A 19,214-nucleotide genomic window follows, 5' to 3' on the forward strand; every position below is an offset into this window, starting at 1 on the left:
GTCAATCAGACGGGGAATAGCTGGAATTGGAACCAATGCTGTACCTGAGACCTGGGAGAAGCTGCCTTCCACCCCATTGCAGTTTGGTCTGGCCAACGTGAGCTCATGGCAGGCTTTGCAGGAGGCTAGAGCTTCTGCCAGGACAGAGGGAGGGTCAGGACTCACTCCTCTCCTGCCTCTGCTCACCCGCCCCAGCGTTCCAGGGAAACCCCAGGTCCTCTGCTTGGAGCCTGGAGGTGAGCAAGCTCTTGGACTGGAGATGTGTCCCCTGGGTCAGGGGGCCATCGGGGCAGGGAAGACAAAGAAGAAATCCCAACGTCATGGTAAACTAGGTTACCCCTCGCGTCTCACTTGGCTCTTAGTTCTCCAACTCCTAGATGCCCAAGGTTCTTTAGAAAGTGTCTTTAAGGAGTCTCAGGGCTAATGGTACTGTGGAGAGTACCATTTGGTAGGTCCCCCATCCTTCTTTATCCTCAGTCGAGTGATTGTTGTCATGGCAACAGATCTGCTCCTGTGAAGGCTTCTCTAATAGCGTAGAAGGGGACCCGTCGCTTCCTGAGATTGTTAGTAATTATCTTCTCAAAAAAATATGCTCTGAATATTGGGAACATTTTAATGGGCCCTGTTCCTTCCTTTAGGGGACTTTTGAAGTCAGTGTCAGCCCCATGTCTTAAAATAAAAACCACTTGATTCTTTGTTTTCGTTTCATTTTTTTTTCTTTTTTTTTTGCATGTTCTAACAGAAGAGCCATTATCCCATTGTCAATCATGCCTCCCGCGTAGTAGGTACTCAGGTATCGAATTTTGTTTGAAAGGTGGCAGAATAGCCCGGCAACTGTTGATCCAGATATTTTTCAGCAGGTTGGCAGCTAGATACGTTCTTTCTCTGGATGACCTTGGATCTGAAGCCAGGCAGGCCTCTCGGAGCCCTTAGACTCAGGGTCTTGTACCTGGTCCTTTTTGTTTTCTCAGCTCCAGGCAGAAGGGATCCTGGTGCATCTAACAGGGATAAATCCACAGTGCATCTAACAGGGATAAAGAGCCTCTCATTGCCCTCTCCACGGAGCTCAGATTTAACCCAGCTGCCAAACGTCAAGAGTAGCTGCTTGCCAATATAGGATATGGTGCGATGTTTGTTTGTTTGTTTAAGCTTTGTTTCCTCTTTATTTGCAAATGCCTATTGAGGTTTATTCTGGGTTGTGCAACTTGCTAGACATTGGAAATCCCGGGGCTGCTTGGCTGTAGTTGCTGTCCACAAGGAGGAGACAACAGTAAGCCCAGGTGACATGAGTATGACACTGCATGCTTCTGCAGAAGGAACGGAGGGGACTGCATTCCGTGGTCCCTCCCTTCCTCCATCCCTGTGCAGAGACCGAGTTGCCTCTGATCCTGCGAGGGAGAAAAGACAAGCTTGCTCTCCTGCTCAGCTGAGACAGTGTGGCCGGTGGTCTAGCTGCAAGTCGCCATCACCTGGGAACTTGTTTTGAATCGGGATCTGCGTTTTAGCATGACCCCCTGGTGACCCTAATATAGGTTTTAAGTTTTTTTTTTTTTTTTAAGAAAAATACTTAATTTTTAGTTATAGGTGGCCACAATGTCTTTATTTTATATTTATGTGGTGCTGAGGATCGAACCCAGTGTCTCATGCATGCTAGGCGAGTGCTCTACCTCTGAGACACAACCCCAGCCCCTATGTTAAGGTTTGAGAAGTGGCATCTTTAGTATTCTTTGGGGTCTTAAAGGTGAGGGTAGCGAATACAGGGAACATGTTCCCGGAGGACTCCTGAATTCAAGGTAGGCCTGGCCCAGCTTCCGGCAGCTCTCTCTCCTGTCAGCCTAGACACAGAGCCTCAGCAAGAGACGCTGGGCATTTGTTAGCACTCATCATAATTAGCCCAAGAGATAATCCATGTGTCCTCCCTGCTTTTGACTGTGAAAAACTCATCCCCAAACAAACAAACAAACAAACAATAATGACAACAAAACAAGCCAATAGCTCCTGGCCTAGACCTTAAGAGTTGAGATTCATGATTCTAATCCCTCCCCAGGGCTAAGGGAAGGGACACGGGCCCACAGAAGGACCAGCTGCTGGCAGCCACTACATACACCACACAGGGGCAATAAATCAGACTTAACTGGGCCTCTGGGGTTGGGCAATGACCTTGGTGGAGTAAGGGAAGCCATTGTGTTACTCTGGCTTTGGTCCTCATCCTCAGGACACAAGGTCAGCTCCGCCCTACCCCCAGCCATTGCCCTGGCAGCTTCCTGTAGGTCTGATTGATGAGCCTCTGTCAGGCTTAAATCATTCACTGAGAGTATTTTCCTTATTTGCATTCTGTTGGAAGAACAGCTGCCAAGGTCAGAAGTCAGAGCTCACCATTGCTGCCAGGCCTTCCTTAGGCGTGTTTATTGAGCATCTGCTACGACCAGAGCTGCTTATAAGACATCAACAATGTTTTCAGAACTTAAAGGGATCTAGCAGGGTGTGGTGGTGTGCATCTATAATCCCAGCAGCTCTGGAGGCTGCAGCAGGAGGTTGTGAGTTCAAAGCCAGCCTCTGCAACTCCGTGAGGCCCTAAGCAACTTAGCAAGATCCTGTATCTAAATTTAAAAAATGAAGCTGCAGTGGGGATATGGCTCAGTGGTAAAGCCCCTCTGGGTCCCATGCCCAGTACCGAAAAAAAAAAAAAAAAAGGCAGAAGAAGAAGAAAATGAAGGGATCCTGGGTTCATCTCAGAAGGAGCAGCATCCCCAGGAGGCTGTGCCGCAGGTATCCCTTCCTGGGATGGGCTGCAGGGGGGGGGGGTGTCAGTTGCTGAGGGGGTGATTTAGGAAATCCATTTTCCTAGCAAATAGGAAAGGGTCCTCTGCCTGAGTCAACCTGCTTCCTCTGCTACAGGAAGCAGCAGGGGTGACTCATGCTGAGGCCTGACAGCACATGCCCACTCTGGGCCCAAGCCTTGAACAGGACCAGCCACCTGGACATGGTCCAGCAAGGTCATTACCATGCTAAGGTTTGAATCTGGCTGGTTAAAACAGATGTTCAGGCGGAAGGATTCTTATTCTCCTTCAGTTATACGACTTCCCTGCCTGCCAGCCATCTCTGTCAGTGGTACATGTTGGCAAGATGTCCTCAAGAATGGAGTGGTTAAAAGTTCTAACTATGGACTCAGCCCTAGATGCCAATCCTGAATTCTCTGGGACCTCGGGCAAGTCACCTAACCTCTCTGAGGCTCCTCATACCTATCTTATGATGGTATCTATTGGAGGAGTATAATGAAGTTTTTAAACAAACAAATGCAACATTCCTGCCTATTGCATTACCAGTACTCAGCAAAGGTAGCTGTCCCTATAATTTGGAAAGCAGTAAGATTGTTTCCTGAGATGGGGTGAAGTCCACATAGTTCAGGGATGTACAGATGCCACTTAAAGGAACAAGTAGTCCTCAGGCCAGTGACATGAGCACCAGCCTAGCATGGTGGTGCACACCTGGAAACCCAGCTACTCGGGAAGCTGAGGCAGAAGGATCACAAGTTGAAGGCCAGCCTGGGCAACTTGGTGAGAACCTGGCTTAAAATAAAATAAGAAAATGAGGGCTGGATGCAGTGTGAGGGTAGAGCACTCCTGGGTTCAATTCCCAGTACCACCACCATCACCACCCCACAAAAAGTAAAAAAAAAAAAAGAATATTGGAGGGCTAGGGAATAGCTCAGTTGTTTGCATACACAAGGCCCTAGGTTCAATCCCCAGCATCACACACACACAAATACACACACACACAAAGATTGATGACTTTGAGGTCACAGAAAACACAAGACCCAAGCTCAGTTAGAGAGACAGCATGAGGGGTTCCCTCTAGGGAGTGCCAGCCTAGGGTCACCCCTGTAGTGAGATGCATGTGGCAGGCTCTCACTCCACCACACCATTTCTAAATTATCTGACGTGGCACGCAGGCTGCGGGGAGATGATCCTGTGAGCGTCCCTACCCGGCAGTTCTGTCCTGTGGTCCAGGAAGACACATGTGGTTTGTGCATCAGGCCACATCTGCTTTGCTGGCATGAGCTGGCATCCTCCAGTCACTCAAGCTTGGCTCCGCCGGGAGCCCCTTCCTATGCCCTGGCGGCAGAGGCAGACTGTGGTGGTGAGGGTTCACCATGGCAGATGGCAGATGTCGGGAGCCAGCGGCATTTCCCGGGTGACACCCCCACCCCCAGGGTTTGTAGCCCAGCACATTCCATCCGGAGGAGGGCGGATGTCTGCTCCTGTTGTGGTGCCCGTTGTGTGAGCGTGTCCGTGTTTTTGTGTTTCTGTGTTCTCATTCTCACTTTGCTTTTAAACAGCAACAAAGGAAGAGGAATATTGGTCTTTGCGGCTGCCAGTCCCGTGCACGCCAGCATCTTATGCTTGCTGGGCTGGAGCCGCCAGATGGTGGTAGGATTGTGTGTGGTTTTGTTTCCTCTGCTTTATGAAAAGTCGTGAAGTGAGAGAGACTGAGAAGTGGGAGATCGCTGAAAGATTGTCATCTGATAGCAGCTTGCAGGATCTTCCAGCCTGGGTGTGACGTCCACCCCACCCAGCATTTGCTGAGTGCTCAGTGCACCGCCTGTGGTCACCACCCAGCTGTACACGGAGCTGGATAGAACAGGTTTCTGAACAGGAAACTCCACGTTTTCCCCTTCCTTGAAGACTGCCACTGTGGTCTCAGCGAAATCGTGCTTCCTTTGTGGGGGTTCATTTTTGAAAATCTGTCCTAAGGAACCTCTTGGCTTGGTTTGAAGTACTCCTCCTCCTCCTCCTCCTCCTCCTCTTGGTTTCCTTGACATCAGAGTGTGTGTTCCATAAGGTGACCTCTGTGCACAGGGAGTCTGGCTTGTTTGGAGCCGTTGCCAGGGCTAACGTAAGCATCAGGTGCTGCTGGGTGGCCTAGGTGTGACCACTGTCTGGTTAGGGAGGAGAGGGGCATGGTCGAAGGTGATGGCCTGCCTGACTGGAGCTGGCTCTTGGCTGCTCTCCTTCCCCTCCCTGGAGCTAAGCAAACCCACGGCATCAGATGGCACCGCGCCCTCCCACTGTCCGTCTCTCTGAGCCCAGAAGGAAAAATAAAATGCTGATGAAGTAGAAGAAACATACTTTGTTAATTTGATGCTCTTAATATCCCGAATGCCTGCTTTGACCTTTAATAAAAATGACAGCCCCCGAGTGCGAACCAGCTGCCTCACAAACACGTGGCGGAGGAGCAGAGAGGAGGTTCTGGGAACCGAGAAGCAAGAGCGAGCAGGAGGATGGGAGCCGCCTGCCCAGGCGAGCGTAAGGAGCAGCTGCTGGTCTGTCGCTCCATGGATTTTCTGAGGCACTTCCCATTCAAGGTCTTAAAGAAAATTTTACATGAGACTTTAAAAATTTTTTTAAATTTTCTTTTTTTAAACCAGGGATTGAACCTGGGGGGCGCTTGGTTAACTAAGCCACATCCCCAGCCCTGTTTTTGTATTTTGTATTTAGAGACAGGGTGCTGCTGAATTGCTGAGGCTGGCCTTGAGTTCACAGTCCTCCTGTCTCAGCCTCCCAAGTCACTGTACATGAGGACTTTTTGGTTTGCTCTGAGGACAGGGTCTGTCTCCTTGCTTCATAGGATAGTTATTAGATTAAGGTATTTCCTAAATATTGCTCAAGTGTAGGTATGGAAACCACCTCTGGCACTACTCCAGTATCTTGGTTGCCAGGAAGAGGAACCATCTGTCTCAGCTTAGAAGTTGCCTTATAGAACCCCCCAAGAAGGTGTGTCCACCCCTTGCTGAGGTCTGGCTGGCCGCTGGCCCAGAGCAGCCAAGTGTTCTTTACTGATATGATGCTTTGTTGGTCTGACTGCGCTTGTCCACCTAATGATGCTTTGGATTTTGCCACTTTGATGAAATCTTTTAATTTTTTCCTTCAGCACCGGGGATTGAACCCAGGGGTGCTCTCCCACCGAGCACCCTCCCCAGCCTTCCTTTTCTTATTTCGTTTTGCCCTAAATTGCCCAGGCTGGCCTTGAACTTGGGATTCTCCTGCCTCAGCCTCCTGAGTCTCTGGGTTTACAGGTGTGCACCACCACGCCCAGTTCCCACTAGATCATTGAAGTGTGGTTTTGGTTGGCTCGAGGGCCGCAGTTGAACTTTTCCAGGCATGAGACCCTCGCCCCCTCTTTCTACAGAAGTCAGGCTCGGGCTCAGGTGACATTTTGCAGCCCTTTTCCACTCCTTTCCAGACACTGTGTACTGTCACTTAACTGTAAAATAAAAGGATCCTGAGACAGATGGGGAGGGACTGTGGAAGGAGGCCCCAGCTCCAGGTCAAACCCGAGCTCACTCTCCACACGTGTGTGCACGCAGAGCTGTCGCACCGTGACAATTGCCGGCCTCCAGGTGTCCCCCAAGGCAGCAGATGGTGTGCCCTGCCATGCCCTGCTCGGCCTAGCCAGAGTGGCAGCTGATGCACGCCGAGCACCTTTTGTGACACAGCACCCGGGCAGCCCTCCAGCCCACTGTCAAGGTGAACAGACACCTGGCATCTCAAGACTTCAGGGCTCTCTGAGTGTGGGCTCGCGAGGAAGGAGAGAAAGAGACCGTTTCCTGGTATCCTGAACCCAAAATACCTGCCAGGTGGTGGCGGAAATGGCCCCGGGGCCCGTCCCGTGATGGTCTGGAGCTGGTCTGGAGCGCTGGGTTCAGTGGGACTTTCCTGTTTGTGCTTGGCTGGAAGGGTGCTGGCTGGGGGCAGCTGCCTCCAGCTCCACAGTGTGAGCATGAGCAGCCGAGGCAGGTCTGGGGCCAGGGCAGCTGCCTGCCTGCTGTGGGGTAGGTGCAGGGCATAGAACCTCTCTAGAGTGGTGGCCATGACCCTTTCCATACCCCAGGCCGAGCCCTGGGGAGCATCTGCTTGGCTGATGCGTGACTGTCCGTGAGTATGAAGGGAACCTTCCCAGGCAGGCGCTGGACTGATCCTGCCCGGCCGCAGTGGTCTGCTGAGATGTTGGGAAGAAGGGACAATTCTGGCTTTCATGGAAATGGCCTTTGACTTTTAAGTCATCTTCTGAGTCCTGATTTGCCAGCTCCTCAGAGAAGAGTGGAATTAGATGCAGGAGGAGAGAGGGTGATTGTGTGGTGGCTGGTGCCTCATCAGGGACACAGGCTGCCTCCTAGCCAGCTCTCGAGGCCACTGCCTCACCTTCCTGGAAGGCTGGGCTGACAATTGCTGCATCGGAGTCTGCTTAATGGACCCACTGAGATGGCCAGTGCCCCTGATTTTCTCTGTAAAATATTCCCCTCCTGTCTTCAGCTCTCTGATGGCGGCTCCTCTGGCATGTCACATACTTGCCCTGCTTGGGCTGAGACTTAACCACGTGGTAGCTGCCTGTGCTCCCAAATCTGTATGTGCCAGTTGTATGACTATCATTAAGAGATTTAGTTGTCAGGTACTAAGTGTCTATGAGTGAAAAATCAGGATGTGTTGTTTCCATAAAAGAAGTGGAATGTTTAGAAAATTACTTTTTTAACAAAAAGTTGCCTGGATGAGGCCCTGGTAAAAGCCTGGGGACGGAGGGGCTGGGTGTAGCGCAGTGGTAGAGCATCTGCCGAGCCTGAGACACTGGGTTTGATCCTGACACTACAGGGGGAAAAAAAAAAAGAAAAGAAAAAAGATTGTGCATTAAAGAGGTCAAAATCTAGGATGCTCAGATGGCTTTACAAGAAGCCCAAACTGGAGATCATCGTTGATGCATTTCGGGTGTGATTTATGCAACACAGATGACAAGGGACAGCAGGGCAAACCTTTTTGGTTGAGCTGCTGCTTCTCCTGCTAGTGCAGGAGACGTCGAGGAGTGTGCCAAGACTCGGGATTAGCCATAGTGGGAACACCACTGCTAACAGAACTCGGTGGCTTGTAGGCCACTTAGGCTCTGCATGTCACTCAAGCATGTGGCAAGGAGGGGAGAGAGATGGGGATACAGCTTCCAAGAGATCCCCCAGACTCCTGGAGGTCGATGGGAGATAAGGGGTGACTGACCCCGACAAGTAAGTGGTGTGGATGAAACAGATGAGTTTGGAAGAGATTCCTGGTGTCCCTGGGGCACCTACCCCCAGACTTGGAACATGTGGAGTGTGTGGTCGTCATGGATCCAGGAGCCCTACAGTTACCCTCTTGGATCCTTTGAACAAAGCCAGCAGTGTCACCTGTGCCATGAGGTACAGGGTAGGTGTGCCGGGCTCCTGATTTGTGTCAGACGTCACAGATCTTCAGAGAAGTCTTGGGCTGGCTGCTCCTTGTTGGCTGATGGTGGCTGGAGGGGCCTTCTTACCCTGTCCCCCTCTCCTCCCTTCTCCTCCCACCCAGGAAGGAGCTCTTCCCAGCTCCACAGGGTCTCTGCCCTTCAGATGCCGCCTGGTGTGGGCTCTTGGGCTCCCTCCAGTGGTTACTTGGTTATTTTCAGTATTTTGGACTTGAATATAAGCTGCCTCTAGTTCAATTAATGTGTCCCCAAGGCTGTGGAGGGAGGGAGGGAGGGCCTGTTGACTGTGGGGAACGTCAGTCTTGTGTCTTTAAATTAATGTTCCTTTAATGGCAACTGGGGTATTTTCTTCATTATGGCAGCACGCCATGCCTGTTACCTCTGTGCTCACGAGGCTGCGGAGGCAGGGAGTCTAATGGCTTAGTGGCTTCTGTGATGAGCATTTGCGGGGAGGCTGCTGTGACAGCTGGGGACAGCGCTCCTGGCTTCCCAGGTCCAGCTCTAGAATCAGTGACTCCTCCGTGTGGAAAGAGGACATGTTCCAGTGCTTCCTAGCAGGAGCACCCAGGGGGACATTAGGAAGTGTCTAGAGATGCTTCTGGTTGTCATGATGGATAAGGACGAAGGTTTTCCAAGATGCTATGGAACAGCCTGTGGCTCCCAGGACACAGAAGTGATCCTTCTCAACAACAAAGAAAGATCTGGTCCAAATGTCAGCAGAGCTGAGGTCGAGAGGCCCTGCCCTCTCTGTAAGTGAGCGTCTGCCCGAGGTTCTCCCTGATCCTAATTAGCCTTCCAACAATATTAGCCCTCTGAGGGACAGCTGTGACTCACAGTGACTTATTGTGCCAAAGGGGTTCCACGTCTCGCTCCTCCATCCGCTCTCCTCTGCGGCGGCAGCAGCCCGCCCCACAGACCACGTTCCAGGTCTCATTGCCCTGCCCACCCTGGAGGCCGGACTGCCACCCACTGGTGTCCTGCTATGCAGAGGGATGGCAGCCACTGCACAAGATGCCTCCTGGAGGGGCAGGACAATGCCACTTGATGGACACGTGGCAAGTGGAACAGAAGGTTCAGCCACATGGAAACTGGGAGGAAGGAACAGCGACTGTGGCCCTTGCTCTCCTTATTTCCTTCCCGCCCTCCAAAAATACGCACAGAAACAATTTGGATTCTGTTTGCGACCTTAACGTGCTTCTTTGTCCTCAGTCGGGAATGTCCCCAGCTTGTCATAGTGGGAAAGGATATTTTGGTGTCAAGCAGGTCTGGACCTGGCTTTGCTGCAAACCAGTTCTGGGGTCTTTTGCCGAGTGGCAGCCTTTTTCCTTGTTAAATGGGTTGATGTGAAGACAGGGCTCCTCCCTGCACTGGGTTTTTGTTTGTTTGTTTGTTTGTTTTTCCAGGGATTGAACCTAGGGGCACCCCAGCTCTGAGCTTAGCCCTTATTTATTTTTTATTTGGAGACAGGGTCTTGCTAAGTTGCCTGGGCTGGCTTCCATCTAGCGATTCTTCTGTCTCAGCTTCCTGAGTTGCAGAGTCCCAGGTGTGTGCCACGTACCCAGCTCTCTGTGTCATTTTATACATATCCCCCCATCCAGTCTGTGAGCCCCTCCAGGACGAAGTCCTTGTCTTCATTACCTTTGAAGTCACTTAGTCCTGGCCACTTGGTAGATAATCATCATGAGCTGCCTTGTGTGTCTGCAAAAGATATGTGGAAGTCCTAATCCCTGGAACCCGCGAAGGTGACTGTTTGGACCAGAGGTCTTTGCAGATGTACTCAGGAAGGATGGGGCCATGCAGTTGGGTCTCCAGGCAGGGACACTGGAGTCTTTATAAGAGGAAGGAAATTTAAGACACATGCACAGAGCATGCCTGCGTGCACGTCCTGTGGGGACTCAGCACACAGAGGAGGTGGTGTGATCACAAGGCAGATGTTAGAGTGGTTGAGCCTCAAGCCAAGGGTTGTCAAAGCCATGGGAAGCAGGAAGGAGTCTCCCCTCCAGGCTTGAGGTGGAGTGAGGCCCAGCTGACACCTCGATTTCAGACTTTGAGCCTCCAGAACTGTGAGGATTGCATTGTGATGATTGTTCCCAGTGTCTGGGGCTCTTTGTTACACAGCTCTAGGAAGCTAAGGTAACATTCAGTGGGCACCTGGGGGACTTGTAAGAATCTTTCGTGTGCATGGTGCATGGGGTTGGGCCTCAGCATTCATACTTCCATAGACCTGGCCTAGGACATTTTTACTTTCTGATTTCTACCAATCTACCAATCTTCCCATTTAGATCATTGTCTGGTTTTATGCTACTTCATTACAAAAGACTTTGTTCATTATGGAAGAAAGTTCCGACAGGTACCACATTAAAAAAATATTCAGGTGTTGTCCGTAACGTATGCTGCGTCCCTAAGCAGCTGCATCGGATGGCTGATGGGCACTTCTTTAGCAACAGATGTTTGTTTCAGGGAGGAAGCAGGGAGGATGTTGCTCCCTCCCCTCCTCTCCTTTCTGCTGACAAGAAACAGAACCAAATCAAAATGACCTTAAAAATAAGGAAATGTTGTTCTTGCAAAATAGGGTGCCCAGGCTCAGAGGGAAGGCAGGCTCCGCACGGCCCCTAGGAGAGCTTTCGCGGGACGTGGGTGCTCTCTGTCCAGCCTCATGCTAAGGTCGTAAAGCTGGTGTGCTGCAGGGACAGGCAGCCTGCTTCCTGGCTCACATCCTGTGGGTCTCTTTGATGTGTTTCTCACCAGATCTGGGGACTTTCCCCAGCAGCCCCTCCAGCTGCCCTCGCTCCCAACAGGCTGGAATTGGCATCCTCTGGATGGACGGCTGCTGGAGACCCAGGCCTCCCCACAGGCTCCAGATTCACAGCTCTTATTCCTGCTGAGCAGGCAGAACCGTGCACCCCAACAACACTCGGGTCCTAGTCCCCAGGACCTGGGAACACACTCTCTTATAAGTCGCATCTGCAAAGGGACTCTGCAGAGGTGATTCAGCTGAGGACGTTGAGACAGGGAGATGATCCCGTATCATCCCGGTGGGTTCAGTATAATGACAAGACTTCTCATGCGGAGGTGGCCCAGGAATAAGTTAGAGGACAGGTAAGGACCAAAGGAGGGTCAGAGAAGAGGTAGAAAAGAGAGAAGATACCACACCTGTGGACTGAAGATGGAGGAAGGGGCCGTGAGCCAAGGAATGGAGGAAGCCTCTGGAAGCTCATAAGGGCAAGGATCTCCCTGCAGACCCAGAAGGAATACAGTTCTGTCCGTTCCTTGATCTAAGTCGGTTAAGACCCGTCTTGGACTTTTCTGACTTTTAGAACTGTAGGATAATAAATCTGTGTTGCTTTCAGCCACTAAGTTTGTGCTACTTTATTGCACCAACTAAAATACCATCTTTTCTGGAGTTTGACCTTGAATCTATATAGACCATTTCTAAGAATTAAGCATTTTCTATTTATTTAGAACCTTTTATGGTGTATATAGTGTAGAAGGTAGACACATATGTAGGGAATAAATAAAAGACAAACCAGTCTCTGGTCCGGCCTCCAGTTAGGCCCAGCCTGGTGATTTGCTCTAAAATGGCGAATATCAGTTCATTCATATCCCAGCGCTGGGTACTGGGAATTCAGAACCATGAAGATCTTGTCCTCCCTCACAAGTGGCTGAGCGCTCTCAGCCAGTGATCTGGTTCCATAAATATTCTCAGGATCCAGTGGAGCCTCTTCCAGATGCTTTCCCTGTCTTTGTAGCTGTAGCTGGTTTCCTCCCATTCAAACCTGCTGATTGGTGTTTTTTAAGTTCTAGGGAGGGCCGGGAGAGCAGGGCTATTGTTAAGCACTGCACACTGAGACCTATTTTTAGAGTATCCTGTGTTGCTGAGATCAGCAGAGTCCAGCTCTGGTCCTGGGTGCACAGGGGTCGTCCTCTGCCCCAGCCCTCATGCCAGTTGGACGGAGACACTGCTGTTGGGATGTTTTCCCTGCGGTTCTTCATTTCCTGTCCTTTGTAGGGTTTCCTGTTCTGCAGAGGCCCAGGGGCAGGGCACATGCACATTGTGTTCAGAATCCACTTGTTTCACCCCGCAGCCCAGTTGCTTCTGGGAAGCCGTGGGCTGTCTGAGGGTGAAATAAATCTATGAAAATATCTGGGAAGGTAACTGAAATAATGGGGCAGAGAAATGGGGTGGGGGACCTGGGCTTTGAGGTGATCTTTTCCAACCTTCTAATTTTCTCTTGAGGGTAAAAAAGGGCATAGATTATTAACTTCCAGCATTCTCCAAAGCAGCTTAACCAAGATGGAGCTCAGTCCTTGGGGTCCCACAAGATAGTTCTGGGTTCAAGAACTGAAGGACTGGCTGAGAGCTGGATATAGCAAGCCCTAATGTCCACAATAGTGTGTAGAGGGGTAGGTTTGGTGTGGTGTTTGTTCTCCACACTGTGCCTTTCCTGTCTTCTTTGTCTGTATTAAGCTGAATGGATAAATGCACCAGTTATGGAGATTCAGTCTGGTGGAATCTCATTTACTGCCATATGACCTAGGACAAGCTGTTTGAAGCGCGTTTCCTGTCTGTAAAATGGGTATAACAACAATACCAGCACAACTAGGCATATAGCAAGGATTAAATGAGTTTCCAGGTTCTAAGATCAGTTGCCAGGAAGTCCTAAATACTGACATACCTTTTTATACCTAACATTTTAAGTGATTATTCTCTAACATTTTAAGTGATTGCGTGCTATTCCATTGTGTGCCTCTGTTCTGCAGTTTATTTAACCAGATCCCTATAATGGGATTGGGTTTCTAGTCTTTTGATGTTGTAAACAACGTTTCGATGACTACTTTCATAGGTAAAGATTTTCTCTCACCCTTAATTATTTCCTCAGGTTAAATTCTACGATTAGAATTGCTGGGTCAAAGAGGGTACATATTTTTTAAGGCATTTTCTTGATAGATGCTACCAAATTTTCCTCCAGGATAGTATTAGTCTACACTCTCACCAGCAATGAATGAGTGTGCCAATTTCCTTCTGTGGCCAGGTTATTAACTTTTAATCAAATGAAGGCCTTGGGAAAAAAAGGAGCTATTTCCTTGGGGATAAAGCAATCCTTATTCTTACTTATAAATGAGCAATAAAAGCTCTCGAGATCCTGAAGCTCACCCAGAAGGTGGGTAGAGCATGTGAGAACAGCGCCCTCTACTGGCTCTCTCTGGTGGAGAGGTGTGAACCGTGGTTGATGGTGATACAGAGATGATCATGGTCTCCCCAGCCCATTGGTTGGCGATGCCAGAAAGTGAAGGGCAACATTTAAAAGACTTCTAGACACTTAAAAATTCAGCCTCGAGTGACATTTACTTCTTGCTTAGCTTCTTTTATAGCAATGATTCTCATCAAGGGATGATTTCCCCCCCAGGAACACTTGGCACTATCTAGGGACATTTCTAAGAGCCACCGATCTGAGGGAGAACAGGATGGGAAGGCTGCTGCCATCTAACAGTGCCCAGGACAGCTCTGTGGGCAAATTCAGTAGTTGAGGTGTGGAGACCCTGTTGTAGAGGAGGGGAAGAATTGCCCTGGGAAAGCTTCTCTTCTCAGGCTAAAAGGAGATATGGAAATATTTGCATTTAATATGTGTCACTATTATTATTAGTAGTAGTAGTATTTGATTGTAGAAACCTGTTAGTTTTCCAGAATAAAAGGGAAAGCAGGTGGGACTGAAGCATCAAGTTGCCATTTGTAGAAGACAGGGCAGAGCAAAATAGAACCCCTAACGTCACATGCACTTATAAGAGAGGGACTTTTTTCTATCGTCTCGACTTGGTAGAAACTGACTTAAATTTCTGTGGCTTTCCCTGGAAGGCCTTATCTTGAAAAGGGAGTGCTTTATTTGACTCTTTCCCCCAGTTTCACAAGCACCCGTGTTTTCCTGTCATTTATAATTGCTCCTTCCAGCGAGTGACTGCCATCTGAGATTACAGAGGCTCCCCCCATACCCCAGGAAGTGCTGATTTGAGCATTGTTCCTAAGAAGGGGAAAGGAAAGGAAGAACTTAAAAAATGTTCTTAGGGAAGGGTGTGCCCCAAGGGAAAGTAGGACAGGAGTTTTGGGAAAATCAAACTATGCTGCCCCTACCTTCCATATTTGGCTGGACTTGAAGACCTTTGTCACTGGAGTGGCCCAAAACACTCAAAAATGTTCTGTGGCTTCATTTTGTGTTCACTTGCTGTTTTCTGAATGGCTTGCATTTCCGAACATGTATCTTGAAATAATTAACTGGAGAGGCTCTTAACTGCTCTTAATAATGTTAAGAGGATCATTTGGCCAGAAATGGGGGCACAAAAATCGACTTTTAGCTTTCCCCTAAATGTCAGATGCTGTTTTGATCGTCTTATATGGGAAGTATTTGTTTCAACTACAGGTCCCATTCATGAATTGTAAAGTTGATTTCTGAAGCACAATCAGCTTTATAAAAATATATGTGCATCAGATAGAATAGGAAATACCAGAGTATCATACAGACTAACCACAGCCTTAGTTTGGCCTTACACAAGCATGTCACCATGCATACATATGTGTACATATTTGGTTTATATGCACAAACATATGTCTGTGATGAGACATTTGGGGGGCAGTGGCTTAGGTTTTATGATGTAAAATCTGGCTTTCTTAAAGTTCCTACAAAGATCTCAGGGATTCCTGCTTGTAAGTAGTCTCTCAGTTTTATCCGTTAATTTTTCAGGTGGTACCAGGGAGATCGGCTCAGCTCTCACCAGGATGTGCATGAGGCACAGAAGCATTGAAGCCAAGCTGAGGCAGTTTTCCAGGTGAGCAGCATGTTTTACTTCAATCCATAATGTCCTTGCTGATCTCAGGGGAAGGAGGCAGTGATGTGTACAGTATCACCCCTTTCGCAGCATGGTCTCCCTACAGCATTTAAGGCCCCACAACCTTGCCTTTCCCCAGTCCTGCTCATTCATTGAATAAGCATTGTTGGGTGCTGGTCTAGGTACTCCAGATGCAGCTGAGAGCCATGGGCCAGGTCCCTGCCCTAGGGACCTGCAGTTCCCTTCAGATCATCTCTGGACTCCTCTGTCAGTTGAGGAGCCAGAGGGTCCTAGAGAAATGGCAGGGGCTGGCACAGGGATCTGGAGTCACCAATATTCAAATGAAAATGGACATGATCCCCCAAGGAGATCAGCCAATTCAGCAGCGTCTCACAGGTCTCACAGTTCTGTTTGGGAGAATAAAAGGAGGACATCTGGAGATAGCTTCCCTTCTTGATGATCTAGAAGCCAGCAGTACAGACCTACAGTTTTCTGGGTCTCTTTCTGCAGGCTGTGCACAATTAGTGATTTATAATCCTAAATGCACATCAGAACCGTTAGGTCTTTTAAAACAAAGTAATGCTTGGTCCCCACCCTCAAGGTTTTTACAGAGGGCCACTGGAGACCCAGGTGTCTTTGCTTTTGGGTGGTTCTTGATGTGCAGTCAGAGGGGAGACGCCCGTGTTCTGCAACCTGGCTTGTTAACCTGATTGCTGGAACACAGCTGGGGAAGTGAGAAGAGGGGTCAGTCCAGCCACTGACGTGTATGTAGCCTCTCAATAGTCATTAGAAAGCAAGCATCCAGGCTGTTCCCAAGCTGTGGAGTTCTGAGTGAATGTCAGCTCGCTAGGCAGCCTTTGCTTGCTTCAAGGAATTGTGATTTAGATTTGTTTTGACAACCAAATGTAAGTCTTGACAACAGAATGTATCTATTTAATTTCTCCTTTTTTTCTCTCTGGATGAAAGTGCTTTAATTGATTGTCTGATAAACCCACTGCAAGAACAGATGGAAGAATGGAAGAAAGTGGCCAATCAGCTGGACAAAGACCATGCAAAAGGTACAGGGGGAGAGGCCTGACGCCTTGTAGCGCAGCGCGAAGAGCTGTGGATGTTGCCAGCAGCTGCCTGGTGACAGGGCTGGGCCCCTCTGTCCCTGCTTCTCCTGTGTCAGGAGACGAGCAGTCCAAAGTGATCCCATTGTGAGATATTTCCTGGCGTGCAGTATCACTCCACTGATAGCCTGAACTCTTGGTGGCAGTGCCATCCGCTGAATTAAAATGAGTTATAATGGCAGGCTTCAGCGCCAAACATTCATACTTAAGGCATTTCAGAACATTTTGAAAGCCAAGACTCCAATGATAAAAGCTTATCTTGGGTCACCTGCTCAGAGCTGGGCCTTCCCTGTACTGTCTTTGCTAACTGGTTTAGTTAATCACCTTGAAAGCAGGAGAAGGAGCAAGGTGTAATCTGCAGAGGAAGTAGTGCTGCTACTCTTCCAAGCGAGTGAGTGTTTTGTGTTCCTTTTGCACAAAAGACTGTTTGATAATAAGGCCTCATCCCGTGTTGGGGTCATTCTGAGTTCTGTGAGTGCTGAGTGTTGTGGGGTCTGCAGAAAGACGGGCATGGAATCTACTAGGACAGGAACAGATCAGCCCTGTACAAGGCAAAGTGGGCCCTAGTGAAGACCCAGCCAGTGCTTTGGGAACACGGATGGACCACTCTTGGTGGCTCTTTGCAGCCATGCGGATGGTTTATTTCACTTGTTTTGGGCTATGAAATGGACCTTCTTCCACATCCTCAGACTGTCAGTAACCACCAGGAAGTTGTACATTCACTCCAATCCATCAGTCACGCGCCTAGAGCTGCTGTGTCCATACCGTGTCCCATGTCTTTGCACTCGCCGGGACCACAAAAACAATAAATAGATCTGTCCTATAAAATATGTTAATCACAGCTGATGGGCTCTTGTGGTTCCTGTTTTCAATGTTATTTGAAACCAGTCTTTTAAAGAACTTTAGCCAATCATTTTGCTAAAAGAAGGAACTGGAGAAGGCTAGCCAGATATTTAACAATCATATAAAAAGTTAATATAAAATCCTTGACCCTTCCACCCCAACATTTTAAAAAGTTTTGATTCACCTTTAATAGAGAAAATAGTGTCTCATATTTCTCTTAAAAGTTATCATTAAAAAAAAAATTACTTCTCTAAGATCCACCCCCAGTGGCACTTCCCATCTGGGACTAGCTCTTGTGTTTGATACAATCACTTGAAGTTAGGGAGACCGACAACTTGGAAGGATTTACTGTCCTTCAAATACGTGTGTTAATTAGGGCATGGTCGCTTTCACTTAGGTTCCCTGGAAGTGTCTCTTTACCTCCATTAGGTTAAAAAAAGAAAAAGAAAGAAACCAAACATCGAAAAGTTTTTTTTTTTTTAAAGACAAGGAAAAAGTTGATGGTTTCCATTTGACCTTCCCACCTTTGTCCAGGCTACCTCTTTATTCAGTGTGCACATTTGGTAGTCCTGCAAAGCTGATTTGATAGCAAAGACTTCAAAATTGGACGTGGAAAGCTTCTGTAAGGGCGGTTTTGCGGAGCCCGCGGGGAGAAGGCAGCGGGACTCATGGAACGCTGCTCCATCTCTCATCCAGGACAACCAAGGTCCCTTGATTTTAACTGAATACTCCCCGCCCCCATCCCGGGGAGACACAGAGAAATGCTTCCCCATTTTTCCTGAGGGATTCACATCCCGAGGCTGATACAGAGCCTGAGCCTGACTGAATTTAGACCATGGCCAGGGTCTGCACCCCTGCTAGCTGGCCTCTGTCTGGACCAGTGTGGGGGGCCAGGTCCCAACCCCCAGGCTGGTGGGAGAGCGGTTGTTCACCTTTTCAGCTCAGCTTTCACTGAGAGGACGAGCCTGGTAGCAGCACCTGTCACTCCCTCTGCACGTGATGCCTCGGGGTAGGCAGAGGAGACCAAGTCACTGCTGCTTCCCTTGAGGAAGAAGAGAACTGAGGGCAGGGTCCAGGATGGGACGGGGAGAGAGCAGGGTGCTGCAGAAGCTGAAGGTGGAGGGGTTAGACATCGAGGTGCTGTTTTGAGAGGCATCCTAATGGACAGACATAGTTTCATCACCCTGAACTTGGCAGCTGGGGAGGTGACCTCTCCAGCCCAGTGAACAAGCTCTGCAGAGAGGTGGGGAAGACGGTGCAGCGTCAGAGCAGAGCAGGAACCTACCCAGGCTGCTGGGCCAAGGCAGGGGCCAGCTGCAGTGCTGAGAGCAGGACCAAGGAGAGGGACAGGGACCTAGCTGGGCTTTAGGAGAGCTGTTCTGGCCATGGTTTGTTTATTCCTTCCACAAATGTGTCTCCGTACGCTTTGTGCCTTGGGAAAGTAAATAAGATTAAAAATCTTTCCTGACCCTCGAGCAGAGAAATTGTGGATTTTTTTGTTTTTAAATTAAAATGGACCCAAATGATGTCTGTCCTCAAAGCTGGCACCATAGGGCAAGACCGCATGCGTTTTGTGGTGGTCACTTTTGCTTTTGCAGTCCTGGGGACTGAAACCAGGCAGATGCTCTTCACCGAGGTGCATCCCAGCCCCATTTCTTGGTTTCTCATGTTAATAACCTCCCTGTGGCAAAATGTCATCGTGGGATTTTCCTCATAGTGTATTTCCACGAAGCTGTTTACTGCATGTCAGAGTTTGTGTGCTCTGTGAGGAAGGCAATGGCTGTTCCTAAAATACTTTCTGTGGAGCAAAGTAGTAAAATTATTGAATATTCTTTTTTTCTCTTAGAATACAAAAAGGCTCGCCAAGAGATAAAAAAGAAGTCCTCAGATACACTGAAACTGCAGAAGAAAGCAAAAAAAGGTAACTCCGAAAATTGTGTCATTGATGTTGTCATTTTGAGAAAACATGAACACGCACTGGATCCGTCTCCAAAGCAGGTGTTCTGTTTATAGACGTAATGTCTGATGGCCCTGGAGAACCCATAGAGGGGTTCTCCAGTAGGACCTATCCGAGTTAAAGCTCTCTAAGTGCAGACTGCGAATGAGTTGGAAGCCCCTGCCAAGCCGGACTTGCCTTGTTCCTTCCCCTACGTTTGTCTTCAAAATCTGATGGTTTCC

At 49.0% G+C, this 19,214-nt stretch overlaps 1 protein-coding gene across 9 annotated transcripts in view; it reads left to right on the top strand.

Annotated features, from left to right (window-relative positions):
- Positions 1–19,214, top strand: part of Mtss1 (MTSS I-BAR domain containing 1) — a 153,239-nt gene that overhangs the window by 100,721 nt on the left and 33,304 nt on the right. For all 9 annotated transcript variants that reach the window (XM_021724296.3, XM_040293684.2, XM_021724299.3 and 6 more), the window contains exons 4-6: positions 14,997–15,081; positions 16,048–16,139; positions 18,883–18,957. In XM_021724296.3, the coding sequence (XP_021579971.1) occupies positions 14,997–15,081; positions 16,048–16,139; positions 18,883–18,957 (252 nt within the window). The remainder of the gene's footprint in view (positions 1–14,996; positions 15,082–16,047; positions 16,140–18,882; positions 18,958–19,214) is intronic.

The sequence above is a fragment of the Ictidomys tridecemlineatus genome, chromosome 7 (assembly GCF_052094955.1).
Source record: "Ictidomys tridecemlineatus isolate mIctTri1 chromosome 7, mIctTri1.hap1, whole genome shotgun sequence".
Classification (NCBI taxonomy): Eukaryota; Metazoa; Chordata; class Mammalia; order Rodentia; family Sciuridae; genus Ictidomys; species Ictidomys tridecemlineatus.